The sequence below is a fragment of the Hyperoodon ampullatus genome (genome assembly GCF_949752795.1).
Source record: "Hyperoodon ampullatus genome assembly, chromosome: 6".
Taxonomy (NCBI): domain Eukaryota; kingdom Metazoa; phylum Chordata; class Mammalia; order Artiodactyla; family Ziphiidae; genus Hyperoodon; species Hyperoodon ampullatus.
The window spans coordinates 7,523,694-7,536,737 of record NC_136919.1 but is presented as its reverse complement, the minus strand read 5'-3'; the positions used below and the strand labels follow the sequence as shown (position 1 = coordinate 7,536,737).

Genomic DNA, 13,044 nt, shown 5'->3' with positions numbered 1-13,044 from the left:
TGATGTCCAGCTTGATAGAAGACAGCTGGATTCTTATAGCTGCTTCTGAATTCAGTTTGTTGTGTGTGATGAAAATACAGCCTCACACAGGTAGAGGAGGGAGTGGTATTTTAATTCAGATAATTGTCGATACTTTTTGATACTACATCCAACTCAGTAAGTGGTAGTTTCTAAAGGTTGGTTGGAAAGTGGACTCGGAAACACTATCAGCTTTTCATACTGTTTATATTTAAATCCAGCGGTCATGGATCATTTACTCATGACTGAGGTTACAGAATCATTTGGGAAATATTGATTCGCAGAGTAGATCTTCTAAATGTTGACACATGTCTGTATGTGGTATCAAACATCACGTTCGTTAACATCACAGCCAGTCTCAACGGAAAAATCTACACGTGTTAGGAAGCTGTCAGGCTCACGGAGGTGGATGCCAATTTTCCAAAATTCTAATTTCCTCATGAAAGGTTGAATTTTATCATTAGCAGCAAACTCAGTTTTCCTTAAAGTGACAGGTTCACTTTATTCATTCTCGACAAAGTATTTATCAGCTTCCAAAGTCAGAATGACCATAGTTTGTCTGTTGGCCGTTCTTTCAAGTGAAACTGACGGTCCGTGGAAGAAGTGGCCAGTTCAGCTCGGAATGTGTGCTTCTCCTCAGCACAGCCATTGAACTTCGGCACTCGGCGTTCCCCGTTTTATCAGATAGGATATTAAAACTACACGTACTCAAAGATGGAGACTTAATAAAATTAACAACTTCGCTGCTTTTTTAAAGATGTTCTTAAGTGAAACAGCGATTTCTACTGGGAATGCGTGGCAGTGAAGAGTTGGATATCTGCTCGTAGTTTGCCACTGCCTTGAGCAGCGCCACCCCTACCGTGGATTTTGCACCATCAGTGCAAATGTTCACACAGTAAAAGAGGCAGATCATGTTTTTGTATTGTTATGAAAGTAGTTTTGATCTCTTAGAACTCTAGGGGTCTACATACCACACTTTGAGAGTAACCTGAATAAATCTTAAACCAACCCGTCAGTGAAGACATCCCGAGTTCTGATTTACAAGCAGATATTCGTGGGTGACCCAGATCTCTGACCCCTCCGTCGTGTCCCCTGCCCAGGATCGCCTGAAGGACCTGAACAGCCAGGCAGACAGCCTGATGACCAGCAGCGCCTTCGACACCTCCCAGGTGAAGGCCAAGCGGGACACCGTCAACGGCCGTTTCCAGAAGATCAAGGGCCTGGCGGCCTCCCGGCGAGCCAGGCTGAACGAGTCCCACCGCCTGCACCAGTTCTTCCGGGACATGGACGACGAGGAGTCCTGGATCAAGTACGCGCCCCGCTCCGGGTGCCCTCGGAGCCTTTCACGGAGGGCGTTAGGAACCCCGGGCTTATCCTCTCCTGGGCCGTGGTGGTGAGATGGGAAGTGGGTCAGAAATGGCACGGACTCGGCAGCTGTGCCCGGCTGGTCCCAGCCTCACCGCACAGCCATGGTGAGACGCCCCGGCTTCCCCTCCTGGTGTCCGGGCATGCGGTGATAGTGGTCGGCCACGGCCTCCATGTGGCGGTGTGTGTGATGGCGTCCAGGGCCTGTCTAGTCCCTGCCCTTAGGTCACTGGCGACATTAGTGAGTTCCCATCTGAGAAAGATGGTCTGATCTCCTGGGGAAGATTGCTGCTCGCAAGAAGAAAAGTTCGTCTTGTTTGTTTTTATCTCCCCTCCCCCAGAATTTCAGTCTGCCTTTTCCAGATGATGCAGCCTATAAACAGACCATTTTTAAGGACAGGATCCTCTCAATTCACTGCCTTAAAACGCTGTTTACATTAGCATTTTCATATGTTACCGTGTGTGATACGTGTGTATTTGATCAGGTAGGATTGATAGGGCAACAGCAGTGGCACCTCCTTGTTCTCCAGCGCACCCCGACCCTTTGCAGAGTCGGACACAGGAGGTGTCCTGGAGACGTACGTGGACACTGTTCACTGGGGAAGTAGAGGCTTTTTTCCCCAGAAGCCTGGCTTCTGAAGGACTTTCCCGGAGAGATGGGTAGATGCAGGTGAAGGACATCACGGGGTGCGTGAGCTTCACGCCCTTTGACTGCACGTCTCCAGCTGAAGACATGCAGGTGCAGAGGCTGACCACCCCCCTGTGCTGCCCAGGGAGAAGAAGCTGCTGGTGAGCTCGGAGGACTATGGCCGTGACCTGACGGGCGTTCAGAACCTGAGGAAGAAGCACAAACGTTTGGAGGCAGAACTGGCTGCCCACGAGCCAGCGATTCAGGTGAGGAGGGCCTCTCCTGGCCGAGCGGGCAGCGGGGCTTGAGTGGGCCCAGGTGAGCCAGCCCCTCATCCCACAGCGGGGTGGAGAAGGCCTGAATTTGATGTCGAGGCCCTTTCCTGGAAGCATCTGTTGATCCAGTCGTTCTCGCCTGTTAGGGTGTCCTGGACACCGGAAGGAAGCTGTCCGATGACAACACCATCGGGAAGGAGGAGATTGAGCAGCGCCTGGCGCAGTTCGTGGAGCACTGGAAGGAACTGAAGCAGCTGGCGGCCGCCCGGTGAGCGGGGGGACGGGCACGGGGAGTGCCCCTGCACCCCCGGGGCCCTCTTCTTGGCTGTGCCAGCGCCACGGTTGGCTTACTCTGACAGGTCCAGGCCGAGCTGGTCCCATTATGTGAATCCAGACCGAGCATATGGTTCCAGAATTTCGTGTTGGACCAGCACTCTCTGCTTTGTATTAGGAAGAGGGCTCGAATGAACCGTTTACATCCCACACTTGTCATTCGTGTTTTTAAGCATCCAGGTTAGAGGAGATTATGGCTGATTTTATACTGTCCCCTGTGATTAGGGGCCAGCGGCTAGAAGAGTCCTTGGAATATCAGCAGTTTGTAGCCAACGTGGAGGAGGAGGAAGCCTGGATCAATGAGAAGATGACCCTGGTGGCCAGTGAAGATTATGGAGACACTCTTGCTGCCATCCAGGTCAGAGAAACTGGCGATGCTGCCTGCTTCTTCCCTCCTAGCAGCTGCCTGCTCCACCCTTTTCCTGCCAGCTTGCTCGGTGGCCGTGCTCTTACCAGGAGAGCGCTCAGAGCCGGCAGCCGGCGTCTCGTTGGCTGGTCTCGGTCCTCGAGATCCCACGCGAGAGACGCTGGCCCTCTGTAGACAAAATTGGGGTGACTTTGTCAGCCCCAGTTCATGGAGTCCTGCTGTCAGCCCAGCAGTACGGTTGGTATCGTTAACCGCAGGTTACTAGTACCCTGTTAGTTTCCTGTGGCTGCCTTAGCAAAGTACCACAAACTGAGTGGCTTTGAAACAATAGAAACTTGTTTTGTCCTAGTTTGGGGAGCTAGAGGTCTGTGATCAGGGTGTCGACAGGGCCTTGCTCTCTCCGAGTCTTCTCGGAGAGGACCCTTTCTTGCCTCTTCCAGCTTCTGGTAGCTGGGCTTGTGGCAGCGTAACTCGAACCTCTGTCTTCCCTCTGTGTCTTTGTGTTCCCGTGGCATTCTGTCTGGGTGTGTCTGTGTCCAGATTTCCCTCTTCTTATATATGTAGGACACCAGTCATATTGGATTAGGACTCACTCTGATGACCTGTCTTAACTTGATTGCACCTGCAGAGAACTCATTTCCACATTCTTAGGTGCTAAGGTTTGGACCCATATCTTTGGGAGGACACAGTTCAACCCGTAACATATTTCCTAAATACGTTGCTTACCTATTGCTGTGTCACAACCCTAAAAACAACAGTTTATTTCCCACAGTTCTGTGCACTGATGGGCATTGCCTCTGCTGCTCTCACTGGGACCCCCTCACAGCTGCACTGCGGCAGAAGGCAGCTGGGCTGAGAGGTGCATGGTGATGTCACTCAAGAGGCTCCAGCCGGGACATCTCAGTCCCCTCCACGTGGCCTCTCACCACCTGGCAGCTTAGATCAGCTTCTTCAGGCAGCATTCAAAGAGGCAAAGGCAAGGCTGCAGGGATCCTGAGGCGTAGCCTGTGGGCCAGAGCAGCCCCGGGTCCCGGGGGTGAGGCCACTCCCCTCTTCATAGGAGGAGCTGCACGTTGTGGTCGGTGTTCCTCCGTCCGTGCCACCCGCTGTGGAAGCGGAGTCAGCCTTCCTGAGAGTCAGGGCAGCCCCAGAGCTGCGCTCCTCCCGGTGGGAACCCTGTTCAGCTAGTTGGGGGATGCAGGTAGGAGGCAGATGCAGTCAGTGGCTTCCTGTCCTCTGCATCGCTGTGTTCCCTGGAAGCCGACACAAGGGGTGTTGTCTCCAGCACTTCAGCTGTACGGAGGAAGAGACAAGATTTGGGAGGTCCCGCAGGAGATGTGCTCGGGTTAAACCTCAGGGCGGGTGTCACTGTTCTGTTGGTGCTTATTGTAAGGTTGCTCGGTATCCATTCTGTGGTCTCCTGCAGGGAAAGAGGGGCCTGTGCTGGTTGACTGGCAGCAGCTTCCCCCCTGCAGAAAGGCCTTCCCAAGCCCACCCACCTCTGCTTATGCTCGCGGTGTCCTCATTTTACTGTTTTATGATTTCCTATTTATTCTGTATCTGTCTGTTGTCTTAGCCCCAGCTGGACTGGGGTGCACGTGAGGGCACCTTCCAGTCCTGCTGTGTCCCCGGGAGCTGGCCCACCGCACATACCAGGCTCTCAGTGGCGAGCCTTGCTGTTTCCCCTCCAGGGCTTACTGAAGAAACATGAAGCCTTCGAGACAGACTTCACTGTCCACAAGGACCGGGTGAATGACGTCTGCACTAACGGACAAGACCTCATTAAGAAGGTGAGCCTGGCCCGCTGGTCAGACCCTCGTTTCTCGCTCCGGGACACCGCGTGCTGGTACCGCAACTGCCCGCAAAGCTCCTCCCCTGGGATACTCACCAAACAGAGGTCTGCGTGGAGACTGGTAGCGGCTCCATTCCTGCATTCCGTGTTTAACTGGATATTTACCCCCTTCATGAAGCCAGTTAGTAAAGCCATTCTGCAGCAGTTGTTTTTCTCTGCTTTAATTAAGCAAAGAAGCATCCCTGCTGTGACACTGGCACTCCCACATGTTTGCTCTTCTAGTTTACTTGTCCAGGAATACAAGCTCTTTATAGAGGTGGTAGAAAACACAAGTGGGCAGATCAAAACAGCCACCCATAGACCCACCACCAGAGATGACCCCAGTGAGACCTCCGTGCCTGACCCTCCAGCCTCTCCTCATGCTGAGGCACCCGCTAGGCTAAACGGCAGCTGTTCAGTGGGTGTACGTCGCTGTGTAAAACCTGGCTGCTATCCAGGATGTTTTATAAATGTGTCTGTCAGGATCACAAGGTTCATTTCATTCAAACAGCTTTCTAGGGAGAAAGCAAAAAATAAGGGGTCTTGGTGCTTTCTCAGCAGCAGTGAAGTCAAGGCACTCCCCAGCTGAAATCCAGACTAAACGCGGTGCCGCCACCTGTCACGAGGCCCACAAGACATGTAGTTGCACAAGACAAATGACTTCTATCGACTCTGATTTCCTGTCACAAACACATAATGAGTAAATAAAATTCTTCATCACAGAATTTGCACTGGTGATCGTGCCTTAAGACTAGGGATTTGGTCCACAGGAGGTAACTGTAGTTAAAATCCGTGTTCACTAGGGAGCTTTTCTCCTCCCTCTTGTGGGCAAATAACCTAACGGAGACTAATTTCAGATACAGACCATGTCCGCGTAGATGAGGCCTGTGTACGACTCACCACACACAAGTGCGCCCCACCTGTGAGATGACGGCTTGTTAATGTCCTTCAGCCTTGTGGCAGAGAGCCTGGGGCTCTGTTTCCAACAGCAATCTTCGTTTCCTCCCTGAGTTTCTTTCTAAATTTTATGCTGACTTATGGTTTGTGTTTTCACATACAGTTTTAACCAAGACTGCATCAGAGCGTTTGGGGCTTAATAATTTTTAATATCCACAGTGTGAAAACATTGTTCCAAGCCATTGTTTTTATTGCATACGTATAGTAGCCATTGAGTCATAATTATTTAGGCTTTTTCTAATTTTTTGCTGTCAAAAATGACACTAATGAATACATCATTGCGACTTAACATTTTATCACATTCCTCATTATCACTTGTAGGAGCAGAATTGCCAGTGTTCATCTCTTTAAGGCTCTTAAAAAAGCCTTTCCCCATTCTCCTGGCGGTGGGCAGGGGAGCACGGCCTGTCACAGAGGTTGCGGGCCTGCCTGCGCCCTGCAGGGAGGGTGCAGATCAGGTAACCGCAGCAGGGGCCAGGCTGACAGCGTGCCTTCTCCACGGCCTAGAACAATCACCATGAGGAGAACATCTCTTCAAAGATGAAGGGCCTGAACGGGAAAGTATCAGACTTGGAGAAAGCTGCCGCCCAGAGGAAGGCAAAGCTCGACGAGAACTCGGCCTTCCTGCAGTTCAACTGGAAGGCTGACGTGGTGGAGTCCTGGATTGGTAAGCACTGCCTCGGCGCCGCCCAAACCTCCTACCTTCCCGGGCCGGGAAGATGGTTCAGAGCCACAGCCTGTCTGCTTCCTACGCAGCTGGCTTTCTTCTGCAGAAAAGAAACCGCTGAATGTGAGTGTATCAGAGACCCCTGCCACCGGGCACACCACTTGTGGCAGCAGGAGACAGGGTCCTGAGGCAGAGAGCTGAGCCTCAGCGGTGCCCCTTGGCTGGCACGAGGGTTAACAAAACAAAGGTCCTGTAACGCTGAAAGAAGCAGTGGGCACCACAACACAAGTAAGGGCCACACGAGCCAGACCAGCCTGCACCGGCACTGTCCCCGAGCTACACGGGTCCAGGGTGTGATCCAGCCCCCAGGCGAGGAGGAGCTGCACGATTTCAGGACCCACGTGACCTTGATAGTTGCTGTCGCATCAGTAGCGACTGAACAGCATCTAGGACAGGCTGGAGGGACCTCTTCAGGACACAGACGTAGAAGGGGGCCCCGGGTACAGGGAGGAGCCAGCTCATTTGGGTTCAGAGACTGCTGTCCGTAGTAGTGGAATTCAAATGTAAGCAAAATCATAGGTGCCTCGGTTTTCTTTTTTCTTCTTTTCTTTTAAATTTGTTACATTGAGGAGGGATGGTGGATTTCCCATGCTTGGTTTTCTAGGTGAAAAGGAGAACAGCTTGAAGACAGATGATTATGGTCGAGATCTGTCTTCTGTCCAAACTCTCCTTACCAAACAGGTCAGTCGTGGCTGCTTTGTTGATTGACTGAAATACACTCAAATAGTATTTCCCGGTGAATGAATGACGGACGGTCAGCATCTTTCACTGAGACATTTGACTATTTATATTAGGCCCTAGGGGCCAGCAGTAAACAAGATACAGTCCTGGTCCTCAGGAAGCTCTCAGACTAGGCCTCTGAGCTGCAGCCTGATGGGCGCTAACAGGGCTGAGCACAGCGGGATGTGGACTTCACTCAAGAGGTGTCTGACTCAGTTTCCAGCAGGCAGGTGTTGACGGGAAAGTCTTCCCAGAGGAGGTGACATCCAAGCTAGATCACGGAGGGTAAACTGAAAGTGGTTGGGGAACAGCTGGGCGGGTATTCTTGGCAGAGGTAGTGGGGGAGCCCGGGTGCCTCAGCCCGAGGCGGAAAGCAGGGCCTGGGGGGAGCTGCCTCAGTGACCTGTGGTCTGGAGGACATGCAGCAAAGTGGTGACCAAGGGGTGACCACGCGTCAGGAGGAGGTGGGGACTTGAGGCTGATGGTCTGGCCTGGGCAGCTGGCTGGACAGACGCGGGTGCCATCCGAGCTGAGGCGCCGGGAGGCACACGGTCTCATCTCAGTGTGGTCCCTGCATGTTGCCTTCTCGCTCCTTCCAGGAAACCTTTGATGCTGGCCTGCAGGCCTTCCAGCAGGAGGGCATCGCCAACATCACTGCCCTCAAAGATCAGCTTCTGGCCGCCAAGCACATCCAGTCAAAGGCCATCGAGGCCCGGCACGCCGCCCTCATGAAAAGGTGGAGCCAGCTTCTGGCCAACTCAGCCACCCGGAAGAAGAAGCTGCTGGAGGCTCAGAGTCATTTCCGCAAGGTAAGCTTGGCCCCGGCCGAGCTCAGCCAGCTCAACGCATAGGGAAAGCAAACCCCTCTCCCGGGACAGAGGTTCTGCACGGGGGTGTGGAGTCAGCATAAACCAAGGGAAGTGGGATCCTTGCCTTCATGAGGCTGCTGCTCGGAAGCTTCCGGGAAGACTGAGCTTGCACGTCCCAGGGAAAGGGGGACAAGGGGAGAAAGAGGGAGGACTTTTCAGCAGTGGGAGAAGGGCGGCAGAGAGCCGAGCCGGACCAAGCCGAGCAAGCCCGACACCCTGGGAACTACCCCCGCCTTTCTGGTGCCCACATCGCTGCCCGCCCACCCGCCCACCAAGGATGATCCATACAGCCCCTGCAGCTGTGCTGACTCAGTCTCCTCTGCTTTCAGGTGGAGGACCTCTTCCTGACCTTTGCCAAAAAGGCTTCTGCCTTCAACAGCTGGTTTGAAAACGCAGAGGAGGACTTAACAGACCCGGTGCGCTGCAACTCCCTGGAAGAGATCAAGGCCTTGCGTGAGGCCCACGACGCCTTCCGCTCCTCGCTCAGCTCGGCCCAGGCTGACTTCAACCAGCTGGCCGAGCTGGACCGCCAGATCAAGAGCTTCCGCGTGGCCTCCAACCCCTACACCTGGTTCACCATGGAGGCCTTGGAGGAGACCTGGAGGAACCTGCAGAAGATCATCAAGGTGCCCTTCTCTGCTGGGCCGGGTGGGGCCCTGGGCAGGGAAGCCCTTCCTGGCTGAAGCGTGAGGAGATAGTGAGGATTTCATTCATCACAAGTCACCCTGTGTGGGTCCCGCAGGCCCACACGACTGTGATCGGCCCTCCCTCTGCCTGCGTCTTGCAAGGTCTCTGGGGAAGCAGGCTGGCGAATGCCTCCCAGACGCCTTCCGTGCTGTCTGTGGGTTGAGATGAACAGCTCGACCTCCCTGACCCCCCGAGTAGCTTCAGAAAACTACTCCCTGTTCCTCTCAAATGTTGAGACCAGCCGGTCAGTGGCTGGGCCTCAAGCCTGTCTGTGAAGTGGGGCGGGGATGACACGCCTCTTCCTCTCTCGGTCCTTAGGAAAGGGAGCTGGAGCTGCAGAAGGAGCAGCGCCGGCAGGAGGAGAACGACAAGCTGCGCCAGGAGTTCGCCCAGCACGCCAACGCCTTCCACCAGTGGATCCAGGAGACCAGGTGCGGCCCCGGGAGTGCTCGGTCCTGGGGGCTGACTGCCCAGGCCTTGGGCTTCAGAGTGTGGAAAGAAGGGTTAGGAGCACAGCCTGGTGTGGCTCCAGCCAGAGGGGTGGGCAGAGTTGGGAGGGTTCTCGAAGGAACTTCTCCAGAGGTGGAGTCGCTGGATGTTCTGGATTGGATGGGACCGAGCGTGGCCTGTGGCTGCCCTGCACAGCGACGGTGACGGGTACAGGGTTGAGCGCAGCGTGGGTACTGATGACCTTGGTTTTGTTTTTCTTTTCTTTCTTGTGTCTGCCTCTGTCCCCCACCTCGCGATGCTGCTGTCCGGACACCACCTTGTCTTGTGGCTGCTTGGATCCCGTCTCCGCAGAACGTATCTCCTCGATGGGTTAATATTGACTTCTTATTTCTCCGGGCTTGTGGTGTGATGGTGTCTAGTGTGCTTGTCCCTCTGCCCTTTGTCCCCTCGTGGCCTGGCTTGCAGAGGATCCCCGAATGGACCTTCCTGCCTGGGGCAGGCTGCACGTCCCCCGCCCTACCCTCGCCCCCCTTCCCTGGCACCCGTGGCCCACTGTCCCTGACAGCCTGCAGTCTGGGGAGGGGAGCCGCTCCCACCTTCCTGTTCAGATTCCAAGGGTTCTCTTAGGGAATAAGATGGGGCCAGAAGGCCAGAGCTGGAGTCCAAAGCCTCTGAGAATCCCCATGCTTATTCAGCCATTGGGATTATACTGGACTTCTGCCTTGTTCCCCACGTGTCAGTTGGGATCATGTTTAGTGCCTAGGAGGTCATGGGCGTGAAATAGGATGACATTGTTGAGGGGCTCCAGCTGGTGCACTTAAGTCCCCGTCTGTGCACTGACCCCTCCTCCCCCAGTGCCCCCACGGAGGGCTGAGGCCGTCTTTTGCCTCAAGAGGAAGCCCAAGTGCTCAGGGTTTCTGGGTGATGGAGACACAGGACTTGGGAGGAGCCCCAAGAGGAGCAGGGCCATCCTGCCTGGGGCCAGTGGGGCCTCTGCCCGGATCGGGCACCCTTGCATTCTCTCCCCGGACCATGGTGGCTTAGACTAGCGCTCCCGAGGCCCTGCAGGCAGGCCCATCAGGCGTTAAAGGAGGCAGCGGGAGGAGTGTTACCCACACTCAGGCGAGCATGTGCTGAAGGCAGAGCGGGGCGGAATCCAGGGATTGCAGGTTCAGCTCGAGCTCATAAGCTGCCCTGGGGTCCGTTCTCCTCCCCGGTGCCCGTGGCCGTGTCTGCTGGCATTGGACTTGTCTCCACGAGGTGCCATGCTCCCCTTACCGTGTGGCTCCTCCCAGCCCTGTCCTGTCTTGCCTGGTCCCCATGCGAGCTGCCCAAGGCTGCCTGCCCTCCCAGGCCGGCTGTCAGCTCGGCCTCCACCACGTCCCTGCCTGGGCGCCAGGTGGCCCTGCCTGTGCACTGTCCAGCTTGGGCCTTGTGGTGTGTGTCTGTCTCGGTGTGCTTTTGCCTCCCCTTGCTCTGGTGTATTCATTTGGTTTCTTTTCTTTGAATAGCATAGCATATCGTCGGGTCATTCGTGTCTATCAGTATGAAGTTGGGGATGATCTATCTGGAAGGTTTTTCTCCTGTTTCTCTTCTTACCTCGCTGTGGTTTTACCAGTGCACTCTTGACTTCCCCAGGCGGCTCTGCTTTCTGACTAACCCACCGCCCGTGGCCGCATGGGAAGGAGGGGTCTGTCCTCCTCCCACTGCACCAGCAGCTGGCCTCCTGCCCCCAGGTCCTGGGGGTGTGCTTTTCCTGGGGGTACATGGCGTGACTGTGAGTCTGACCTGCTGGGCTAGGAGGAGGCCTGGTGCCTTGCCTTGCTAGAGCACTTTGAACCTGGGGAGATTTCACAGCTAATGCTGGCTCGCTGGGTGTTGAAAGGGTAGGTTGGGGCAAAGGTGGGTACAGGGGAGGCCGGGCTAAAACCCCACCCAGGACACGCACAGTGTGACTCATCCTGCACGTAACCTCGTTTGTCTTCGTTCACTGGTAGCTTCTGTGACCTCACACTGTTGTCAGGAAGATAGAGGCTCCCCAGAGGCCCCCTGCTCCTCAGAACTTAGCCCTGGAAGGAGCCTCTTGTGCTGTGTCTGTAGATGATAGAACCTGAATCGGGCTTAGTCACAGCCACCTCTCCTTTGGGCAGGACCAAACCCAAATCTGGTCATGACCTTCACACCCCAGTTCCCATGTCAAGGGATCATCTGACGGCATCTCCTCCCGTTGCTGTCACTTATCCTATAGTGTGGCTCCCCTCCTCAGGAGCCTGCAGGAGACTCCAGGACTTCTGGGGGTGGCTGCCAGCCTCCCCTCACCTTCAGGTCTCCTGCCTGAAGGGTTGCACAGGCGTCCTTGTCCCCCTGGTTGCAGAGGAAGCATGCTGCCAGGCCTGCAGCCCCTCTCTGTTCCCGTGGAGGAACTTAAAATCAGTTCCTGAGGTTACCCTTCAAGGGCCTAGCTTGGATCAGGTACTATGCCACAGCCTGGGTGGGCCTAAGGAGCCAGCCACATGAGAAGGGGTCCCAGCTGGGGAGCAGGGAGCAGGCTGGATGGGGGCTCAGCCCTGGCTTCTCTGTTGGCCTTACCAGGTGGCACACCACATCAGGCAGCAGCTTCCCAGGAGGATCCTGGAGAAGTACTACTTGCCCTCCCTGGCTCCCAGAGCTGCTTAAGAAAAGATAGCCAATAGCAGATAGGTTTCATATCCTAATAAGAGGAAGTTGAGACTGCAGGCACTTTTATCTGAGGGAAGTTAATTTTGAGCTGGCGATCGGGCCTCCTGCCTCACTGTGCTTCTGTGTTTAGGTCCTGCATGGTGGAAGAATCCGGGACCCTTGAATCCCAGCTTGAAGCTACCAAAGTAAGTGCCCTTAGTGTTTCTGGCCCGGCTAAAACCCTTCATCCCACCACTGCCAGCAGGCCTACTTGGCTTCAGGCTGGGTAGAAGGTGGGCTGGTCAGGTACCCCCTTTTCCCTTGGCTTAAAGCAGCCCAGGACCTCTGTCATTTTGAAGAGTTTTTTGTCTTTGACAATTGCTACCAGGAGGCCTACTGGGAGAGGAGGAGGCTCCTTTGGTCCTCAGTATATACTGTTTTCCCTGGCAGGTCAACCCACTGATTTGTGACTGTCACACTGACGCCTCTTCCTCTGTTGAGGCTGCTGGATTTCTTCAACCTCACCCCATCCCCACTTTCCCCTTGCAGGCAGCCCTGCAGGTCTCAGGCTGGGGGTGCGGAGACCGAGGAGGGCTGTTTAAGCAGGCTCTCGGGCCCGGTAACCGAGGCAAGAGCCCCTGTCCCATGCATCTTTGCTCCCTCACCCCCGCAGCGCAAGCACCAGGAGATTCGAGCCATGAGAAGTCAGCTCAAGAAAATTGAGGACCTGGGGGCGGCCATGGAGGAAGCCCTGATCCTGGACAACAAGTACACAGAGCACAGCACCGTGGGCCTGGCCCAGCAGTGGGACCAGCTTGACCAGCTGGGCATGCGCATGCAGCACAACCTAGAGCAGCAGATCCAGGCCAGGTACCTGCAGCTTCCCCGGTGGGCACGGCAGCAGCAGGGGCCGTGGGAGCAGGCTCGCCCCCACGTCCAGCAGTCAGTGTACTGGGAGATGACAGGTGTCACCAGATGTATGGGGCGGGGGATCTCGGTCCCTAATTCTGTTTTTTCCAGGAACACGACCGGGGTGACCGAGGAGGCCCTCAAAGAATTCAGCATGATGTTTAAGTGAGTATATGCGTTGCACCCTTCCTGGCGGGGGAGGCGGGCTCAGCAGCAGGGCCTCTGTGCTGAGCCCTCGGCCTTGTGCCAC

At 55.3% G+C, this 13,044-nt stretch overlaps 1 protein-coding gene across 6 annotated transcripts in view; it reads left to right on the top strand.

Moving 5' to 3' along the window:
• SPTAN1 (spectrin alpha, non-erythrocytic 1) overlaps positions 1-13,044 on the top strand; it is a gene marked incomplete at its 5' end in the record, with an annotated part of 58,763 nt that overhangs the window by 44,552 nt on the left and 1,167 nt on the right. For 4 of the 6 annotated variants that reach the window (XM_079706839.1, XM_079706842.1, XM_079706843.1 and 1 more), the window contains 14 exons: positions 1,119-1,327; positions 2,157-2,277; positions 2,433-2,554; positions 2,845-2,977; positions 4,678-4,776; positions 6,282-6,441; positions 7,106-7,182; positions 7,821-8,030; positions 8,420-8,716; positions 9,096-9,208; positions 9,579-9,596; positions 12,037-12,091; positions 12,559-12,755; positions 12,906-12,959. In XM_079706839.1, coding sequence (XP_079562965.1) covers positions 1,119-1,327; positions 2,157-2,277; positions 2,433-2,554; positions 2,845-2,977; positions 4,678-4,776; positions 6,282-6,441; positions 7,106-7,182; positions 7,821-8,030; positions 8,420-8,716; positions 9,096-9,208; positions 9,579-9,596; positions 12,037-12,091; positions 12,559-12,755; positions 12,906-12,959 — 1,865 coding nt within the window. Of the gene's footprint in view, positions 1-1,118; positions 1,328-2,156; positions 2,278-2,432; positions 2,555-2,844; positions 2,978-4,677; positions 4,777-6,281; positions 6,442-7,105; positions 7,183-7,820; positions 8,031-8,419; positions 8,717-9,095; positions 9,209-9,578; positions 9,597-10,738; positions 10,802-12,036; positions 12,092-12,558; positions 12,756-12,905; positions 12,960-13,044 lie in introns of all 6 variants that reach the window. The other 2 variants (XM_079706838.1, XM_079706841.1) reach the window with 2 other exon arrangements.